Source organism: Perissodus microlepis, chromosome 10 (assembly GCF_051167445.1).
Source record: "Perissodus microlepis isolate ML-2025 ecotype Zambia chromosome 10, ASM5116744v1, whole genome shotgun sequence".
Taxonomy (NCBI): domain Eukaryota; kingdom Metazoa; phylum Chordata; class Actinopteri; order Cichliformes; family Cichlidae; genus Perissodus; species Perissodus microlepis.
Window position 1 is genome coordinate 21,995,430 of NC_140470.1, and position 18,358 is coordinate 22,013,787.

General features: G+C 38.3%; 1 protein-coding gene across 1 annotated transcript in view; it reads left to right on the plus strand.

The window, feature by feature from the left end:
* gabrb2b (gamma-aminobutyric acid type A receptor subunit beta2b) overlaps nucleotides 1-18,358 on the plus strand; it is a 70,195-nt gene that overhangs the window by 22,385 nt on the left and 29,452 nt on the right. The window contains exon 4 of the mRNA XM_084940682.1: nucleotides 16,894-17,114. Within this exon, the coding sequence (XP_084796808.1) occupies nucleotides 16,894-17,114 (221 nt within the window). The remainder of the gene's footprint in view (nucleotides 1-16,893; nucleotides 17,115-18,358) is intronic.

The window sequence follows — 18,358 nt, forward strand, 5'->3', positions numbered from 1 at the left end:
AATGTATTTGAAAAAGATGTAGAAGAAGCTATAGTTTTATTTTTTTCTAGTGTACTGGAGAAAAGATATTCAAGGACAATTTATGACAGAAATAATGGTTTGAGCATTTTGGGAACAAACCATCTGCATGGCCTTTCAGAATATGTTTAAGTTTGTTGCAGATTACCTGCTCACTTAAGATACATATACACACATGGGCATGGAGTAGTTTATACTATATAGAGCTACTGATTATCACTTAATTTACTGCGTGACTGTGAGTATCTTTTTTGTCACTCTTTCAACATAATGACCTGACCTAAACTGTCTGGAATTGAATCACTTTCCTAAGTGGATGTAGGGGCTTTCCATGTGTTCTTCTGTGTTGTTTATGACTCATAACTCTCCCGTGTACTGTTTTTAGATAAGATACGTGCTTGGATTAAACACAGATTTGTTTTATTTTAGAAGAAATCCTGGTCATTACGACTAATTGAGGGTCATCATCCATAGCTAGTAAGATAGCTCAAGATTATAAGCAGTTTAAAGGACTTACTTGAATATACTCTGGGAAATAATTGTTGCCTTTCCCATTTGCATTTCACTGAGATAGCTGCAACGTAAGACTTATAATGACAGTACCTCTATAGCGATGAATGCTGATGGCAAGCTTAATGAGCAGAATAAGCATATAGAAACAATCTTACAGCAGGATATAGAGTGCACCCATGACATGATTGACTTTACTGCTTTTTCAGAAGAGTACTATATATTTCCAGTGTCTATATATGGAGTTGTAATTTCTATAAAATAAAATTTCTACAGTATTTTAACAGACTTACTTACTAAAAACATGTTATAGAGAAGCAATCAAAAGCAGTTTGACCAACTGTCTTATAGATTATAGAATTTCTTTTTTTAGTTGTTCCAAAAAACTCTAATAATATATTTAACCTTCCAAAAAGAAACATTTATTGCAGAGTGTAAAGCATCCTGCTGAATTGGATATTGGTTATTAGATATAATGGATCATGTCATAGGGTTGTGTGTGAAAATTTAATGATCACTTCGCATTGTCCCCTCTTTGACAGTGTGGGAGCACAGCACATTCTGCACACATAAATTCAATATCATTCTTCCTGCTTCACTCTGTCTCCTTCTTCATTTCTCTCCATCTTTCTATCTCTCTCCAGCATAGTTTATATACCGATGCTCATTATGACTGTTGTTATGACAGCCTCCCTTGCACTTACATGCACACACCCGCTGCAGTTATTCTGGTGATTTACAACCTCTTTCCTCCACAAGAGAGATGCACTATAACTGTTTTTGAGGGGAGCTTTATGTTCACTGTAAACTAGCCACAGTGGCACCTCCACAGGGCCTGTCCTGCTCAGCAAACCACAGCCTCCTCAAGCAGATCGGTGTGCAATAATAGGCTCTCAGGGATGACAACTGAAACATTCACTCAGTTTAATAACCAAACCGCAGGCCATTTAACACCCTTCTTTTTCCACCAAGGCTGTCCTTTATTTATTTATTTTTTTTACACAATTTCTAAAGAGTATTTCAGATTCAGAAAGTGGAATTTGCCTTGTGGGAATTGTGGCTTTAAATGAAGTTTTTGGGCAGTGGCACAGTTTTGTTTTGTTTTGTTTTTTGTAATGTTGCCTCTGTGCACCATTGGAGTGGATATTTAATCAAAAAGATACAATTTTAACCTTTAAATAAAAAGCATTGAATTAACTGTTTACAAATTCTAATCAAATTTACACATAATCCCAACAGTTCAGAGTCTCAAACCTAAATGATCAGACTATGCAGATGAAACATCTGTTCATTGGAGCTCTGAATTTGAGCGTGAAAGAAATCACGATGCAAGTATCATCAGTCTGTGTGTCGGCCACAATATTGTCATTGTGCAAATAGATATGGACCTAACTGTGAGTGCAACATAAGATCGAAAAAGTTATTATGTAGTGCAAAGAATTCTTTAAGAATGGAAAACTTGTAGAGAGTTGTTGGTAAAAATCACTGTTCTTTTCTTGTATTCCTTTATTAGTCAAGACTGTAATGCCACAAGAAGAGCATACACATTTACAACACATTAACAGACCCTTGTGTACAAACTGCAGTTCTACAAGGAACATTTGTAAAATGGTGCAACACATAACTGAAATGTCATTTTCAGTGTCCAGACAAAAACATCTGTGTGTTTGTGAGGAAGAGGTACAAAAGCATTCCTAATGTTTCATGTATCACACGAATGCTTTTGTGTGATGCTGTGTCTAATGAGGGCATCGGAGATAGTATAGGAGGGGAACATTTCAACAAGCATCTCTTCAGCCACACGTGCTGTGGTGCATAGCATGGCAGAAAGAGCAGAGTGTGAGCTGTTACGTAACCTCCAATCCGGGACAGAAATGTTGCAAAGGCAGCACGTGCAGTAAAGGATCTGTTGGCGCAAGACTGAGGCTACCCAGAAATTAGATCACTATAGTTATTTACTGAAAAGACACAATAAAACATTTGCTTTAATTTTAATGTCTCTTTAACGTTGGGTTTTAGCATCTTTTGTTTCCAAAAGTCTTCCAACATGTTATTAAGCCTCCTGATGAACTTTTAAATGGAGATGCAGAAGTAAGGTTTCCCATTATTTTTATCATAAATTAAGTAAATAATGTACATTCTTGATTTATTGCCAGTAAGGTATTATGTGGATGAATCCATGTAAATGGCACAAAGACTATAATGAAATTATATGAAATGGGTGTTTACACAATCCCAAACTATGTGTGACCCTAAATTTACCAGTGTCACTCTGTTCCTATTCCAAGTCTAATTATAGTATTGGATGCTAGTATTGCCACTCTGCTGTTTATGTCTTGAAAAACCCAGTTCCCAAACTCATGGTTGTCAGCACCCAAGCCAAATAAGGTACAAACAACAACAACATGACAAAACCGATTTAAGTCAGACAGCGGTTTTACTCTGAAAGCTGCTCCCATTTTCCTGACTCCATACAGTCGATATCCAAGCCTCTAGTTCCCAAGGTGCTGTTGGATGTCAGATCTGTAGCCAACAGGCATACTCAAAAATGCATGTTCAGCCTCTTTGCCAGGAAGTGGATGTGCCAGTCATGACAAAAAGTTCCCTGAGACAGCAAGTTTGTTTAACTTAGTTTTTCATGGATGATTGGTAGGCTTCTTACTGCAGTAAGCTACATGAGCATCTGACTGCTGGCTTGACTATTTTTAACGTGCCCCAGATTTACCAACAGGGAATTTTCTTGCAATTTATCACACTTCTTGTATTTTTTTAAAATAAATTATTAAGCTGCTCTATGAGTTTCAGGTGATGTGTGCACTGTAGATCGGATTTCCTTGTACATTTATTCATATATTCATTGTCGGTTACTGGCAGCATAGTTTCTACCACAAAAGTACTGTACTACTGCTCTATGCTGTAAAGTACAATATAGAATGATACTGTATTATTACAATGGTGTTTTTCACATCTACCGCTATGACTTATGGGTTTATTTTGACAAAACCAGTTTTTTACTGACAAATCCTCATGTTCAGTTTTGCAAGTGTACAGAGTTTGATCATTTATTCAAATTTATTAACAATTGCATTCATAAATAAACAAATTGAGCAAACTGTGCTTCCATAACTGCAGCTCATATCACCACTTCTCTTTTTTTTCAGCAACATCCTACAAGTTGCATGTTCTGTGTGATGTAATGTTGGTGTCAGTATTTACTGTAATGTTGTATTATCGTCATGACATTTTACAGACAGAGCAAGGTGATAGCAAGCCTAAATTAGCTGTGACAGAAATCACAGTCAGTGCTTACTGTTCTTTGCTAAGATCACAGTCAACATGCTGGCTCACATAGTAGATTTGAGGGATTTATTTGATCATCTTTTTTTTTTTTAAGGTTTGCTAATGTAGTTGTTTTTGCAGTGGTACATTTCCTGGCACATTACCCCACTAATTGCAAAAGTGAAATAAACAGTCAGCAGTAATTTGCATTGCACTCCATGCACCCTCAACCTTGAATGCTTGTAACAGGAACTCTCTTATCAAAACATTGCTTCACAGCAGAACTACTGTCCAAATCCAAAAGCCAGTGGCAGAAAAAAAAAAAGAATACCATTCAGCTTAATTCAGGTCACACATAGAACTACAATGATCAAAATTTGTAGAATTTATTAAGGGTTTTAACAAATTTTGAACTAAAGAAGAGCTCGGCTTTCCTTTGATAAGCTGAGCCCTTAGTTGTGTGGTAGGCAGGTAAGCTCTCTGTCTCATTACTAACAGATACTGTTGTTTCTAGATTTCCACGTCTTAGGAGAACATTAAGCAAAAGCCAAAATCCTTTCCTGTTAGTGATTTCTGCAATTCGAATACATTCAGTCTGGTTTTAAACCTCGCCACAGCACAGAGACAGCCTTACTTAGAGTTTTTAATGATCTTCTTTTAACTGTTGATTCTGGATATTCTGTGGTCTTAGTTTTACTTGACTTGTCTGCTGCTTTTGACACGGTTAACCACAACATTCTTCTATCAAGACTGGAACATGTTGTTGGTCTCAAAGGTACGGTTTTATCTTGGTTTAAATCCTATCTCTCAGAGAGGTCGTTCTCTGTTGCTATGGGGCAACACTCCTCGGCTTCTGTCCCTATTTATTGTGGTGTGCCTCAAGGGTCCGTGCTCGGTCCTGCTCTTTTCTCTTTGTACATGTTGCCCTTGGGATTAATTTTTAGTAAATACAACATCTCCTTTCACTGTTATGCCGATGATATCCAGATTTATTTACCTTTGAAATCCGATGTGACTGCTTCTTTGCAACCTCTTTTCAACTGTTTGCATGAAGTTAAAATTTGGTTATCACATAATTTTCTTACATTGAACGAGAATAAGACCGAAATCATACACTCTAATAAATAAAACATTGGTTCAAATAAAAAAAACATGTTAATGTTTTCCACTAGAATTTTTGAGTTAAGCCAACTTCTGGCAGAATAACATTAATTCAAAGCAATATTTTTGAGTATGGTGAAGTAGCTTTTTTGGCCACAATTAAACACATTCTTAAGTAAAATTAACTTAATAATTTTCGACTAGAACACAAAAATTTAAGTTCATCCAACGTGAATTTTATGTATAGTGAAGTTACTTTTTGGCCACAATTAAACACATTCCTAAGTAAAATTAACTTAATAATTTTCGACTAGAACACAAAAATTTAAGTTGATCCAACGTGAATTTTATGTATAGTGAAGTTACTTTTTGGCCACAAAAAAAAAACACATTCTGAGTAACATGAACTTAATAATTGTCAACAAATACACAGGAATTTAAGTTGATCCAAGATTATATTTATGTATGGTGAAGTAACTTTTTGATCAAAATAAAACACATTTATAATTAAAATGAACTTAACTGTCGGCATAAATAGTATTTATGTTGGTCAAATATGATATTTTGGTTACAGTGTAGTAATTTTTTTGGTCCTACAGGAGATTCTATAAGGGCATTTACCTGTTTCCCAGCAGGCTAAGTTGCTCCAAAATACAACCTTGATCATTTGGCTGTGTCTTATAACCATAACTACCGCGTGGGCAGGCTCATGCATGGTGGTGCCTGCCCACAAAGAAGTCAAGGTTCTAAGACCTTAGAAACTTGTCGATCACTTTTTTCCCCAAACGAAGGTCAGCCTTAACATGCGCTGTGTGTGCTCTTGTGTCATGACCTTCAGAAAAAGAAATGGATGTTGTGTGTATTTGTTTGAATGCGGCAGATGTGATGCCAAATACCTGGACATCAGCTAAGGGACTCGTACCTGGTGCTCAGAAAGAATAGAAATTCAGACAGATGTATTCAAATGAGTTAGACCCATTTAATTACAATAACAAACATCACAATTCTTTAACGTGCGTGCGAAGTGCAAGATTTGTGGGCTTCAGTTACCTAGAACACAAATTGCCCGCTGAAACTTAAGTAACTGTGTATTAAAATTGTAATACAACCTACTACTTGAATCCTCTTTTTTTTACTTTAACATGTGAGAGTGAATCAAAACAAAAGATGACAGGCTGCTATACATTAAATGCACTAATTTAAACATAAAATGAGCAAAGCTTCTTTCATTCAACTTTGTCAGCACTCTTACAAAGTATTCTTGATTCTCTTCTATATTTGACTTTTCACCCTCAAGATTAAGGCCAGCTAAAGAGGGCATTACACAAACTTTAAAACACACCAGTACCCTCAGAACACAGGTCATGGGAGAAATTAAACGCATTCCTTAAAAATGTGCAAATAACAGCATTTAAGACACGGCAAAACATTAACTCAGAAGACTTAAGAACAGCGCTTTAAAATTTAGTAAAACACAATGAAGTAGTGCCAGAAATGCAGGAATAAGGTTTTTGTGAAACTCACTCACGAATGGTCTATCAAGTCTGCTCTAGAAAATACCAAACTTAAGATTCATTACTTTAGAGCTGGCTTTTTGTCCATCAAGCTCAAGGCATAGCTTTTGAAATACCTCAAAGGTAAATTTCAGCTGCTTGGGATAGGTAAGGTTCAGAGCGTAGATTACTCCCATCATCAAAGCACAGGATCTGGCAACATCAATCCTCTCCAGGATCTTGGATCCCTCAACGATGATGGTTGCAGGCCCATCACCAATGATAGCAATCTTCATGATTTGCATTGCAAGGTCTGCGTTGAGCTCCTCCTCATCCTTGTAGGAGAAATTAAATGTTAGGATGTATAAAATACATAGCTCAAGCACTTCAGGATGACGTGCATAAGGGAATGAACTACTACAGGTAGGAAAATAAGCTAAAACAGGTTGTCTTTTGTGTTTTTCAGTGATTTTACTTTGTCATTCTGTAATTTTTAAAAGCTAAATTAAACCATAATCCAACGTTTAAAATAAAAAAATGTCTTGTTTTTCACAGTTTTGTTTTTCCACTTTGAAAAGAAAATCTAATAAATAATTTTTAAGGGTTATTCCACTTCTAAGTGAAATTTTATCTATTGCCATATTGCCACAGTTAGAAAGTGAGAAACAAGCCTTTTGTAAACAGCACACTAATTCTCCTGATCCGGAAGCAATCCATTTGCTTTAGCAGAGCATAAACAATGGAAGTGAATAGCAGGTGCTAGCATGTTGTGTGCAAAAGTGATTAAAATGACTCAGTAATGAAAACAAATATTTCTTGGGAGCTCAGTAATCATGTTCACGGCAAATGAAAAGTGCAAAAGTAACACGGAAGATTTGCAGAAGCTGATTTAGACTTGAGACTACATTGCAGTTACGACAAACACCGCTGTAAACATCCACTGCATGGTGCATGGATATAACGCAACAGTTGAAAAAGCCTCCAGCTTCCATAAACAAACACACACAGCCACTACTATACAAGCATAGTAAGCTGCAGTAACAATGGATGGGTCTTTGATTTGTTGAAGAAATATTGCACAAATAGCATGTTGGTTTATAGACACTGGTCGGCAGTGGCTTCAACTGCTGTGTTATAACCATGTGGAGGCTTACAGCAGTGCTTTGTCGTAATGTAGTCCCAAGTCTAAATCGGCTCCTGAAAATCCTTCATGTCAATTCATACTTTTCATTTGCAGTCAGCATGATTGTTGAGCTCCCCAGGAATACTTGGTATCATTATTGAGTGATTTTAATCACTTTTGCACACAAAATGCTAGTACCTGCCATTCACTTCCATTGTTTATGCTCTGCTAAAGCTGCTGCCAGATCAGGAAAATGACTGCGCTGGCTACAAAATTTTTTATCCTGTGTGTTTATGTTGCACCGACTGTCACGCTGGTGGGATTTTATCCATGTAATCAACTCCACCACCTTCTCAATTCAATAAAAAGCTCAAGAGGCGTCTATGGCACTGAGCGTTCGGATTCATTTTGACGTCTAAAGACGTCTATGGCACTGAATGACTTAAATACTCAACCCTGAACAGAAAATCCAATGAACAAAACACAAAGACCCTACAGAGACATGCATTCAAAACTAAACAAAAAATTAAAAACCAACTCAAGTACTTACGCTGTATTGTTTGAAAAGATCCTCCTCCTTCTCTCCAAGATAGACTATGAGGCAGCGAATAGCAATTTCTCTGCGCTTTTCAACTGTGTTGTCCTGATTGATAGAAAAAAAAATAGATGTGTTAAAAAAAATCAGATGTAAGTAGCTTACTTCATATACTGAAAATGATATCCATAATGATATAGCATTTTTTAAATTAAATAATAAAAAAGTTCATTTGGAATAAGGTGGAAAAGGTGATCTGGCTATTCTCCTGAGTTTCTTATTGTTTGGGACCTGCTTACTCCGCACACAGTGGGGGGCATGGCTGTCTCACTCTGCGGAGATCTGACAAACGCTGCGCTTGTCACCTGGACATTCCTTCTTCATAAGTAAAAACACTAAAATAAAGATACATTTTGTTGTACTTGTGCTCTGAACTTGTATAATAACAATAAATATCCATTCAATTACAATGTAACTGGCACAGATACAGTCTTCCTCCATGTTATGTGTTGTTAACGTGCTTGCGCGTGTGAAACACTTTATGTAAATCATAGAGCTTTATTTAAAAATAATAAACAGTGTATATTGTACAGACGACATATTTTCTTCTTTTGCCCTGCCCTAAGATGCAAGTGTAACCAAAATATGAACAATTTTGGAAAAAAATAGTGTTAGTATACAATGGACCTTGTTCAAAGCAGCCATATCAACATTTGACATGAAAAAAGTAAGGCAGATGCAAATAAAGGTCTATTCATAAAGTTATTCATTATACCTGCAGAAGCATGTCCTTAATCTGCCTCATCCTCAGACCTGCAGCTCCTCCTTTTGACAGGGTCAAGGCCATCAGTTTTGGGGTGCATTGGTCAAGCCTGGCCAGAAAGGTTGATTCAAGGCTGACTGTTGTTATCCTCTTAAATTCTTCACATATCTGCAGGGCACACCAGAATAAAATACAACAAGAGACATAAGTATAAATAATTCATAAATGAAAATCCAAATGTGCATTTGTAAACATTTAAACGTATTAGGTGTAAATATATGCATTTCTAAATTTTTTATTTATCTGACTTCAATTTGTAATTTCATCAATCCACAACACAAAAACACTGGTTTAATAAACATTTTATCTCACCTGTACCCTGCTAAAAAGAGCAGGCCAGCGCTTCATGAAGTCACTGATGGCAGGGGCCTCTTTCACTATTTCCTCCCGACAAAGGCTGAACGTCTTGTCCATTTTCTGAGCTACCACTCTGGAGTTGTCCCTTTTCATCACTTCACTCAGTAGCTCGATTCTCTCTTTTTCCAAACTTTCACTAGTTTCACCTTGAGCATGAGGGGGTAGGTAGTTCACCTCAGCCTTCTTTGGTTTTTTGACATTCTTTGCCGGGTATTGGTCACATGTCATTTTCCTCTTAAGTGAGTTTACTTCAACTTCAGGGCAGCCGAGACCTCTAAGCTTGCTTCTGAAATTGTTCATCTTGTACTTTAGACGCTGCGCCCACCCATAGCATCCATTGAAGGACCCTGGTTCTTTCAGGCAGGGATGCTTTAGAGTCAGGGCCTCTGCAACCTCACTGATCTGCAGACTGGATGGATAAGCAGTATACTTATAAATAGCTTCTGCTAGTTTTCTAAGGATGTCAGGAAGCAGTGGAATTAAATCTTTTGTAGGGAGAAGAGTCCCATCTTTTTGGAAGCGCTCGTTGGCTGACCGAATTTGGATCTCTGTGAGGTCAGAAAAGCTGGGAATCTGAAACTGAACAGGCCAGCGCTGGTAACGGTGCCCTGGACTATCTTCAGATGCGGAAAGAATCAGAGTGTCATTAGTTGACACAGATGAGGTGTCAACAGAGTCCTCCTCAGATGGATTATCAGTCACGTTGGTCACATCACTTAAGGTCAAGGTTATTGTAGGCTCCTGGTCCTGGAGAAACACAATCTTGATTGTGTCCTTGTCCTTAAGGTCAGTTGTCGAAACAAGGGTAAAAAACTCATCACCAAAATCAGCATCTTTATAGTGAAGACAGAAGTCTCTTGTAATGGAAAAGGTATCACGGATGGCCGAATAAAGGTCATCCACCGTTTCTGGGATTCCAGATGGTAGTACAACTTTACGGACATCATGATCTGCAAGGATCACTCGAAGTTGAGGCGGTTGTGACATTAGGTAACCTGTAGACCAAATTTTTGACATGTTTCTGTAATTCTTAGTAACAGCTAAATAGTGCATAATATAATAAAATTTGATCTCCATGTATGGAAACTAGGAGCCAATTAACTATATGCCATCTCTGAAAATAGTAGAAAGACTGAGATTTGGGTTTGTCTTTTTTCAGCTGAAAATCTCCACACAAAGTATGGAAATCATTTATGGAACATAAATGCTGCACTTAAGAGTCATAATGGTTGTTCCGCCACAAATGTAAGAAATCAAGGGGACCATGTCTGATAACTCAGCTGCCTCTATGACTTTCACTGGACCAGTTTTCTCAAGCACATAGCTCCTCAGATGTTCAATTGACCAAGCAGTTACACCTTTCACTATGAATCCCACATTGCCTTTCAAAACCACAATCTGGATCAACTCCCCAAAATCTGGTAGACCACCAGTGGAACCATAAGCCAGGATCATTCCACTAGTGTACTTGGTGCCTCTGTAACACACACTTTTGGCTATCTGGACACATGTCTCACCAGGAAACTTAGCCTGCAGTGCTTCTTGGATATCCTCTCGCAGCACACTAACATCCATTGTAGACAGTGTTGTAGCCTGTAGTAATGGTCTGACAGCTCTGGAATCATGTTGGTTATAAGCAAGCAACAACTGATGCTTCATGGCCAGTGACAGCAGAATATTTCTAAAACTACGAGTATGTCTGACAACACGCTTGAAAAAGCTGTGCTTTGCCTCAAACCGCATTGTCCACAGTGACACCAGAGGACCATAAGCCCTGATAAGTTCTGGATAATGTTCTAGGAAATGGTGTTTTGGAATGAGGCGTTGCTCTGGAAAAACCATGAGAAACCTGTGTTTATGCTCAGATATCTTACTGTCCAGGAAGCAAATGGTCTCCTCTGTGTGCACTTGATTCACAACAAGCTCAACAATGTCTCGAAGCACAAGAAGCAATTCCCATGCTGGGTCAGCCTCAGGGATTTTTGATCCAACCATGAGTGGCAAGAGACGAAGCAAAGCCCAGTTCTCGTGGGCATTGCCCCCCACACTTTTCCGTTGGGCAAAGTTCACAGGAACAAGCTGTGGTGCATTGGTTTTGTCCGACCATTTATAGGGGAACTCTTTGATGCATTTGTTCAGCTCTTCAAGAGTGAAGTATTTGTTGTGAATGAATAGTCTTAGGCACAGTGCTATTTCTAGGGGCACTACACCTTCAAAGAGATCATGCAACACATCAGGTGGATATCCAGACAAAACATGAAAATATTTAAGTTTTGCCGTCAGTGCACACTGTCTCTTCACTCCATAAACATGCATCAAACTGTTATTTTCCTGTAAAGCCTGGACATGCAGTGTGTGTTGTTCCGCTGTTCTGGGTGGGAATGCCTTATTTCTCACTTCACCATCTTGAAATTGTGACTTTTCACCAAGACAAAACCTACAGACATATGAACTGGAAAAGCTCTCAACAAATCCCCCCATAGAATGGGCACCAAGGTTGTCTGCAACTACACTAAACACTGTGCCTTTGACTCTTCTACCCAGTGATGGAACATACAGTCCTTCCTCCTCTAAGACCACAAGATCTTTGAGCAGTGGCTCTAACACAGCACTGTAACCAAATCTCTTTACATCCTCAGCCTTGCAAAGAATTGCTAAGAAGATTGAGTTTAGCTGAGATCTGAGCAATGAAGGGACATCAGCTAACACCCAATATACAGATGTGATTTTGTGTTTTTTCCTGGATGTACCGAGAGGATTGCAAATCTCAAAGTCATCCACATAGAGATTTAGCGCAATTGTAAGGTCATTTTTTGAGAACAACTCGTTGGTTTTGTAAAAGGTGCCGTCATGAAATGAGTTGTACACAGTTCTCTGCGCCTCTGCTTCACTCAAGATCAGGTCTAGTATATCTTTCCTGCTAAGAACCTGAAGTAAAGACTTTAGAATGGGAACATACTGGAAGCTACTCTCTCCAGTAAGAATATACTCAATCGGCTCCACGACAGAAAAGTGTTCATTAAAATACTTTCTTCTTTTGAAGGCAGAAGAGAGAGGACCACCATCACAAAGGGCAGCGCTAACAGGGTTAGCAACACATATGTTGTTCACCATTTCAGACACAATGGCTTCATCAACTTCACAGTTGTGTCTCTTCAAGCAGGACTGTAAAATGTCTTTCATGATGGGAGCGGAAGCTGAATGACAAATAAAATGCAACGACTCTACAAGCTCATCAATGCATTGGTTGGGAACATGAAATGAACTCTCTAATTTCAACATCAAATGAGCCAAGCTTCTTTCAATCAACTTTGGCAGTACATTCACATCATCATCTCTAAACTCCTCAATGTCAGATTGTTCACCCTCCTGATTAACTACATCGCTGCACTGATCTGTTTGTAAAGGCTTTTCAAACCTCTTTAAAACGTCTTCTTTAAACTCATCTAAAGAGTGGGGAGTGTGCTTGCGATGTTTATGTGACGCAAATGTTCCATAAATGTTAGTTTTGAAACTACAATTTTTGAAAACACAGGACACAGTTTCTTGCTTTTTCAAATGTTGACGAAGGTGTTCAAAATACTCTTTTTCAGTGGAAAATGTGCCCACATTACAGAACTGGCAACAGAAACTGAGTATTTCAGAGGTTCTCACTGTTGAGTGAGTTGAGTGTTTCCTTGATATGTGTGATTTTAGGCTACCCCATGACTTAAATGAACAAAAACAATCTAGGTAAGGACATGGCAGAGGCTGTACACTGGGGATATGGCGTAACCTATAATGTTTCATCAGCTCTTCCTTAGTGGAGGTTGCAAATTTACAGATTTTGCAAGGCCAATCCATACTTCATGATTCTGAATTACTCAATTCAAGCTTACTTGTTAAAGCTTACTTCAGAAGGTCCCTTGGTATTCGATACCAGGAGAAGATGATGGTTTGAGCCTTTGTCCTGGCAAGAAACACAGCAAAGTAACTGAATATTTCGGTGAGATTCCCACTTTCTTTAGAAGGCTGACCACGTCTTAACTGGAACCCCTAGATCTGCAACGCCAGGACAGTGTATAACACCAGAAAGTCGTGCCTGCACAAAAATACAAAAGATGGTATTTTCAACTTCACCTGTGAGTCTTCAATACAGTGAATAAGTTTCACCTGTCAAAGCTGTGTGAGCTAGAACCAAACATTCAAAACTACATAGACCTGAATACACTGGGTGCTGGAAAGCCTAACGTGGCTTTCCATAGATCAAATATACATAGAGGTGACATGGACTGGGCCAGTCTGTTGGAGCGTGTATCCCCACCGACCGCAATCTTGGAGGGGTCTCCGCTCGCCCCCAGTGCATGTATTTCTACTGAGGAATGTGTTAACTCAAAAAAAAAAAAAAAATATATATATATATATATGTGTGTGTGTGTGTGTGTGTGTGTGTGTATATATACACATATATGTATATGTGTGTGTGTGTGTGTGTGTGTGTGTATATATATACACATATATGTATATGTGTGTGTGTGTGTTTTTTTTTTTGTTTTTTTTTTTATCAACAAAAGCAAACATAAGGTGTGGCATGACAGGACAGAATCATTTCTGACAGTAAATACGAAAAAAAAACCCAAACTTTTTTATACACAAGCTACAATGTCAATAATCCCACTTGATCTGTTTTCATTTCATTCTCCAAAACCAAATTGGAATCAATGCTGAGTCAGCAGCTATGGTCATTTTTGTGCACCCTAGTGTTGCAAAAACTGGCATACTACTGAAACCATATGTGGGATTATTGACCTTTCTTGCCTTATCTGTTTGGAAAAATATTTGAACATTTTCCTTATTTACCATGGGTGAATACATTCCTCAGTAGAAAAAATGCACTGGCGGCGAATGGGGACCCAACCAAGATGGCGGCCTGCTATTGATTTTTTCTTACTTTCAAACTTTATTGAGGCATATCAATGTTACAGCCAGTGCCAATGCACGTCGCCTCTACGTCTCTACAAAACACGGAAAGTCCCCAAAAATTAGGGACAGCTAACTACCCTACCATATGCGGCACAGTGCACTTAAGTCTGGTCTTTTACCTGTGAAAATAGGCCGAGCAGCCGGTGAAGAACCGCTCTTAGCGGTCAACAGACACACCGGACTAATGGCGACCGCACTTCCTGCGCAGAAGCCAATGGGGTTGAACTTCACCCCGTAACGTTACGAAAATTTAGAAGCGTTTCTTAACAATTACTAACATAAAATGCTTCCCTTCAAAAAATAAATTTCACATTTCAAAAATAAAATCACAGTGAACACAACTTAGCTTGGCTAGCTACGTTAGCATAGTAGTTTGCGCCGGGGCTAACAACGTCCGCTATCTTTTAAAAATTATAAGACAATTACAGTGGTCTGCATTAGAGTAACGTCAGTGTTAAATTTTCCAAAAAGAGCCCAACAATTTATGCTATCGCGGAATTAGCTGCTGTGTGTATATTAAAACACACAAACGCGGGGGCAAGCTAAGATGTATGTTATGTATGTTACATCGTTGTTTTAAAGTAAACTAACAAAATCCAGAGCGACTGCAAATATGTGTAATTTCGCATAAAATTACTCACCGTTCGCGACGAACACAGCTCTTGATAAACCTTGAACACGTGCTGTTGAATATGTCCGCTTGAGTAGAAGAAGGGAACTGTGAGCTGTTTACACGTCATCAAGTTGTATTTTACATCGACAGAACTTAAAATTATATTGTTTTTTGATTAAAAGAAGATTTTAAATTCAGACAAATCACGATTATATATTGAGTAAAGAGGCATAATTTATGTGTCACCCGAACTCAATAAAATAAAAATTTTAATTAGGAAGTCTAACAGTATTTATGAACTTGATTTTTCATTTCACAACAACATATATATGTAAGTAATGACTAAAGGTCCCATTAATTACTTTTTAGAGTGTAGTCTTTGGTAGTCACACTCCGCTAGACCAGTTAGCTGATGCCCTAGGCCCTCTCGCTAGCCATCTTTCGTCCACTGTAAGAAACCTCGGAGTGTTCCTGGATGGCTCTTTTAAACTCGAGAAACAGGTGTCCACTGTGGTAAAAAACAGCTTTTACCAGTTGCGTCAGATTTCCAAAGCAAAGCCGTTCCTTCCTTTAAAGGACCTTGAAAAGCTTATTCACGCATTTATTACATCCAGATTGGACTACTGTAACTCCCTCTACTCGGGCTTCCAACACTCCTCTCTTTGCCGGCTCCAGTTAATTCAAAATGCAGCTGCGCGTCTTTTAACAGGTACGAGAATTCATGAACACATAACTCCAATTTTAGCCAAATTACATTGGCTCCCTGTTAAATATCGTATAGATTTTAAAATTCTTTTGTTCACTTTTAATATTTTGAATAATTTAGCGCCCAGTTATCTTTCTGATTTACTCCATTCATACAATCCCAACAGGGCACTTAGATCGTCCAACCATAGGCTCCTAGCACAACCTAGGACTCGAATGAAGTCGAGAGGCGACCGGGCCTTTGCATCCGTGGTACCCAGACTCTGGAATAACCTCCCCGTTCATATTCACACTGCCGAGTCTATCCAGTCTTTTAAATTACGTCTTAAAACTTATTTTTTTACTTTGGCTTTTGATTCTGTCTAGTTGGCTGTTTTAGCTTGTTGCGTTGTTACCTATTGTTTGTTGTCCTCTTTTATTGTTTGTTTTAACTGTCTCATGTTTTTATTGACTGTGAAGAACTATGGTCAACACTGTTGTTTTAATATGTGCTATATAAATAAATTTTGATTTGATTTGATTTGATTTGATTCTGTGAGAGAGTGCGCTTTCTATACATTTCTTCATTTGACTTGACTGAGATATCTAGCGTTCCACTTTTGGGCTGAGCAAACAGTAGATGGGTGAATATGTTATGCAAGCACAACACAGCAAACCCATAACCCAAACAGTTCTTAATCCCAGAAAGACAGCCACTGTCAAAGCAAATAGAGCATGTAGGAAATACTCGGTAAAACTTATTTTTTGAGGTTGCTTGGAGGTTATTTAGATTTTTCTCAAATATGCGGTCTCTCTTGCTTTGTCTTTCTCTCTCTCTTCTATGTATGAGTCACATGAGTCAAAAACACACAAGCACTCGCATTAAACCAACTGGACATGCCACCGACATGTGCTATACTCCAGAGCCATACTGACAAAAACATACACACACTTACACACCAAACCCGAGCCATCTTTCTCCCTCGCTCGCTTCCTCTCTCTGACACATACACACTCTTTCACACTATCTGTCTTAACCTCATGTTTCTATGAACAGAAGGAATTCCCAGTTGCTTTGTACTGAGGGTTTTTTGGCCTGTAGTGCTACTATTCCATTTGCTTTAAAGTGAACTTCATCCAATATTGAAGCCTGTCTAGTCTGGTCTAATCTAGGAGTTTGCATAAGAAAAGTCTTACAGACCAGTAAGACCAGTGTAAAATGCTTGTTTTTTGGGGGAAGTAACCACCTCTTCTTTTGTTTTTCTCCATCTCTCTGTTTTATTCTTCTTTCCTCCATGCTTCCCCAACTCCTTTCCTACCATTTTATCTTTACCCTCTATTTTCTTGCTCTTTTCTTTTCTCTGTCCTCCTTTGCCCCTCTTTGTGCACTTGCAGGACTACACATTGACAATGTACTTCCAGCAGGCATGGCGAGACAAGCGGCTGTCCTACTCTGACATCCCCCTCAACCTGACCTTAGATAACCGGGTCGCTGACCAGCTCTGGGTGCCTGACACCTATTTCCTCAACGACAAGAAATCGTTTGTCCATGGTGTCACAGTAAAAAACAGAATGATCCGACTGCACCCAGATGGTACCGTATTATATGGTCTAAGGTGAGATTTTAATCTCTTAAAATAACATTTTTGTCAACACAACAAGAACAAGAACTAAAAATGTTATATGCACAAATGCTGCATGACCTTGGTAACAAATAATGACAAACATGTTGCACAAGAATTGTGTTCTCTTTTACTTCATGTTGTCAAACAATTCACACTTAATCCTTGTCAGCATACTTTCTATTTTAAACATCTTGAAAACATCCTGGAAAAAAGAAAATCTTGCAGGTGAGGTAACAGTGAGACAACCATTGCTGCACTGGACCAAGTCAGTAATTAGCTCATTAGAGCCAGATGAAGAAAACTACTGATGGGAGGTGCAACATTCCCCCTAAGCAAAAATGATAATGTTGAGGAAGTGACCTACTTGTGTCCTCATTTAAAAGACGTCTGCACATCACCAAGCCAAGCCTCACTAAAGGCTTGTGTAACACTAAATTCAAGTCTTTTGCATGCTCTCTGCATAATTTACCTCACCACCAAGTATAAAAAGCAGATGTACTTAGAATAGCTGTAGGTGTAAAGCCTTGAAAGTTCATCTGAAATTAAATTACTTTTTTGTTTCTTTCGAGATCCACCAGGGACGTTCAGTACTAACATTGCTCATTTGAAGGCTGATTTGAAAGCTGCAGCACACTGAACTCTGTAAATGTCATTTCAGTTAGTTTAGATCTTGTTCTTCAGTACCACTGCTAATAAAACCGTTTCTGTTGTTGCCTTGCCAGCTACACCTTTCTGAGCACATTGGTGTTTTTTTCCTGTTACCCCAGTGTTACTACATGTCAACTAGATTTGCACAAATGATGTTAGATTAGTTTTTCTTCCTAACAATAGTTAAACATTTTCATGATCAAAGTAATTTTGATGGGGTTGACTAACACAGTGAGATGATTAAATATTTAAGCCATTAAATTTATTTAACCTACTGAAAATCAAAGAGCATTAGGTGACAAATTATGAAGTATGATTGGTAATCTTTGCTGACAACGATGCTGTACGCATTCAGCAGGATACTTCTCTACCTAAAAAACACAACTTTTACAACGTTTTTTAAAACAAACTTTTACGAGGGCAACTACTTTAAATATCTCAATGGTTTTTCTCCATGCAAGTATTTGATATGATAATATGACATAACCTAGCTCTTTCCCAGAGACCTGAAGCAGAAATCCTAGTTGCACTATATAAATTGATTGATCATTCCACTGAGTTTCAGCCTCTCGAAGTTAACATGATGA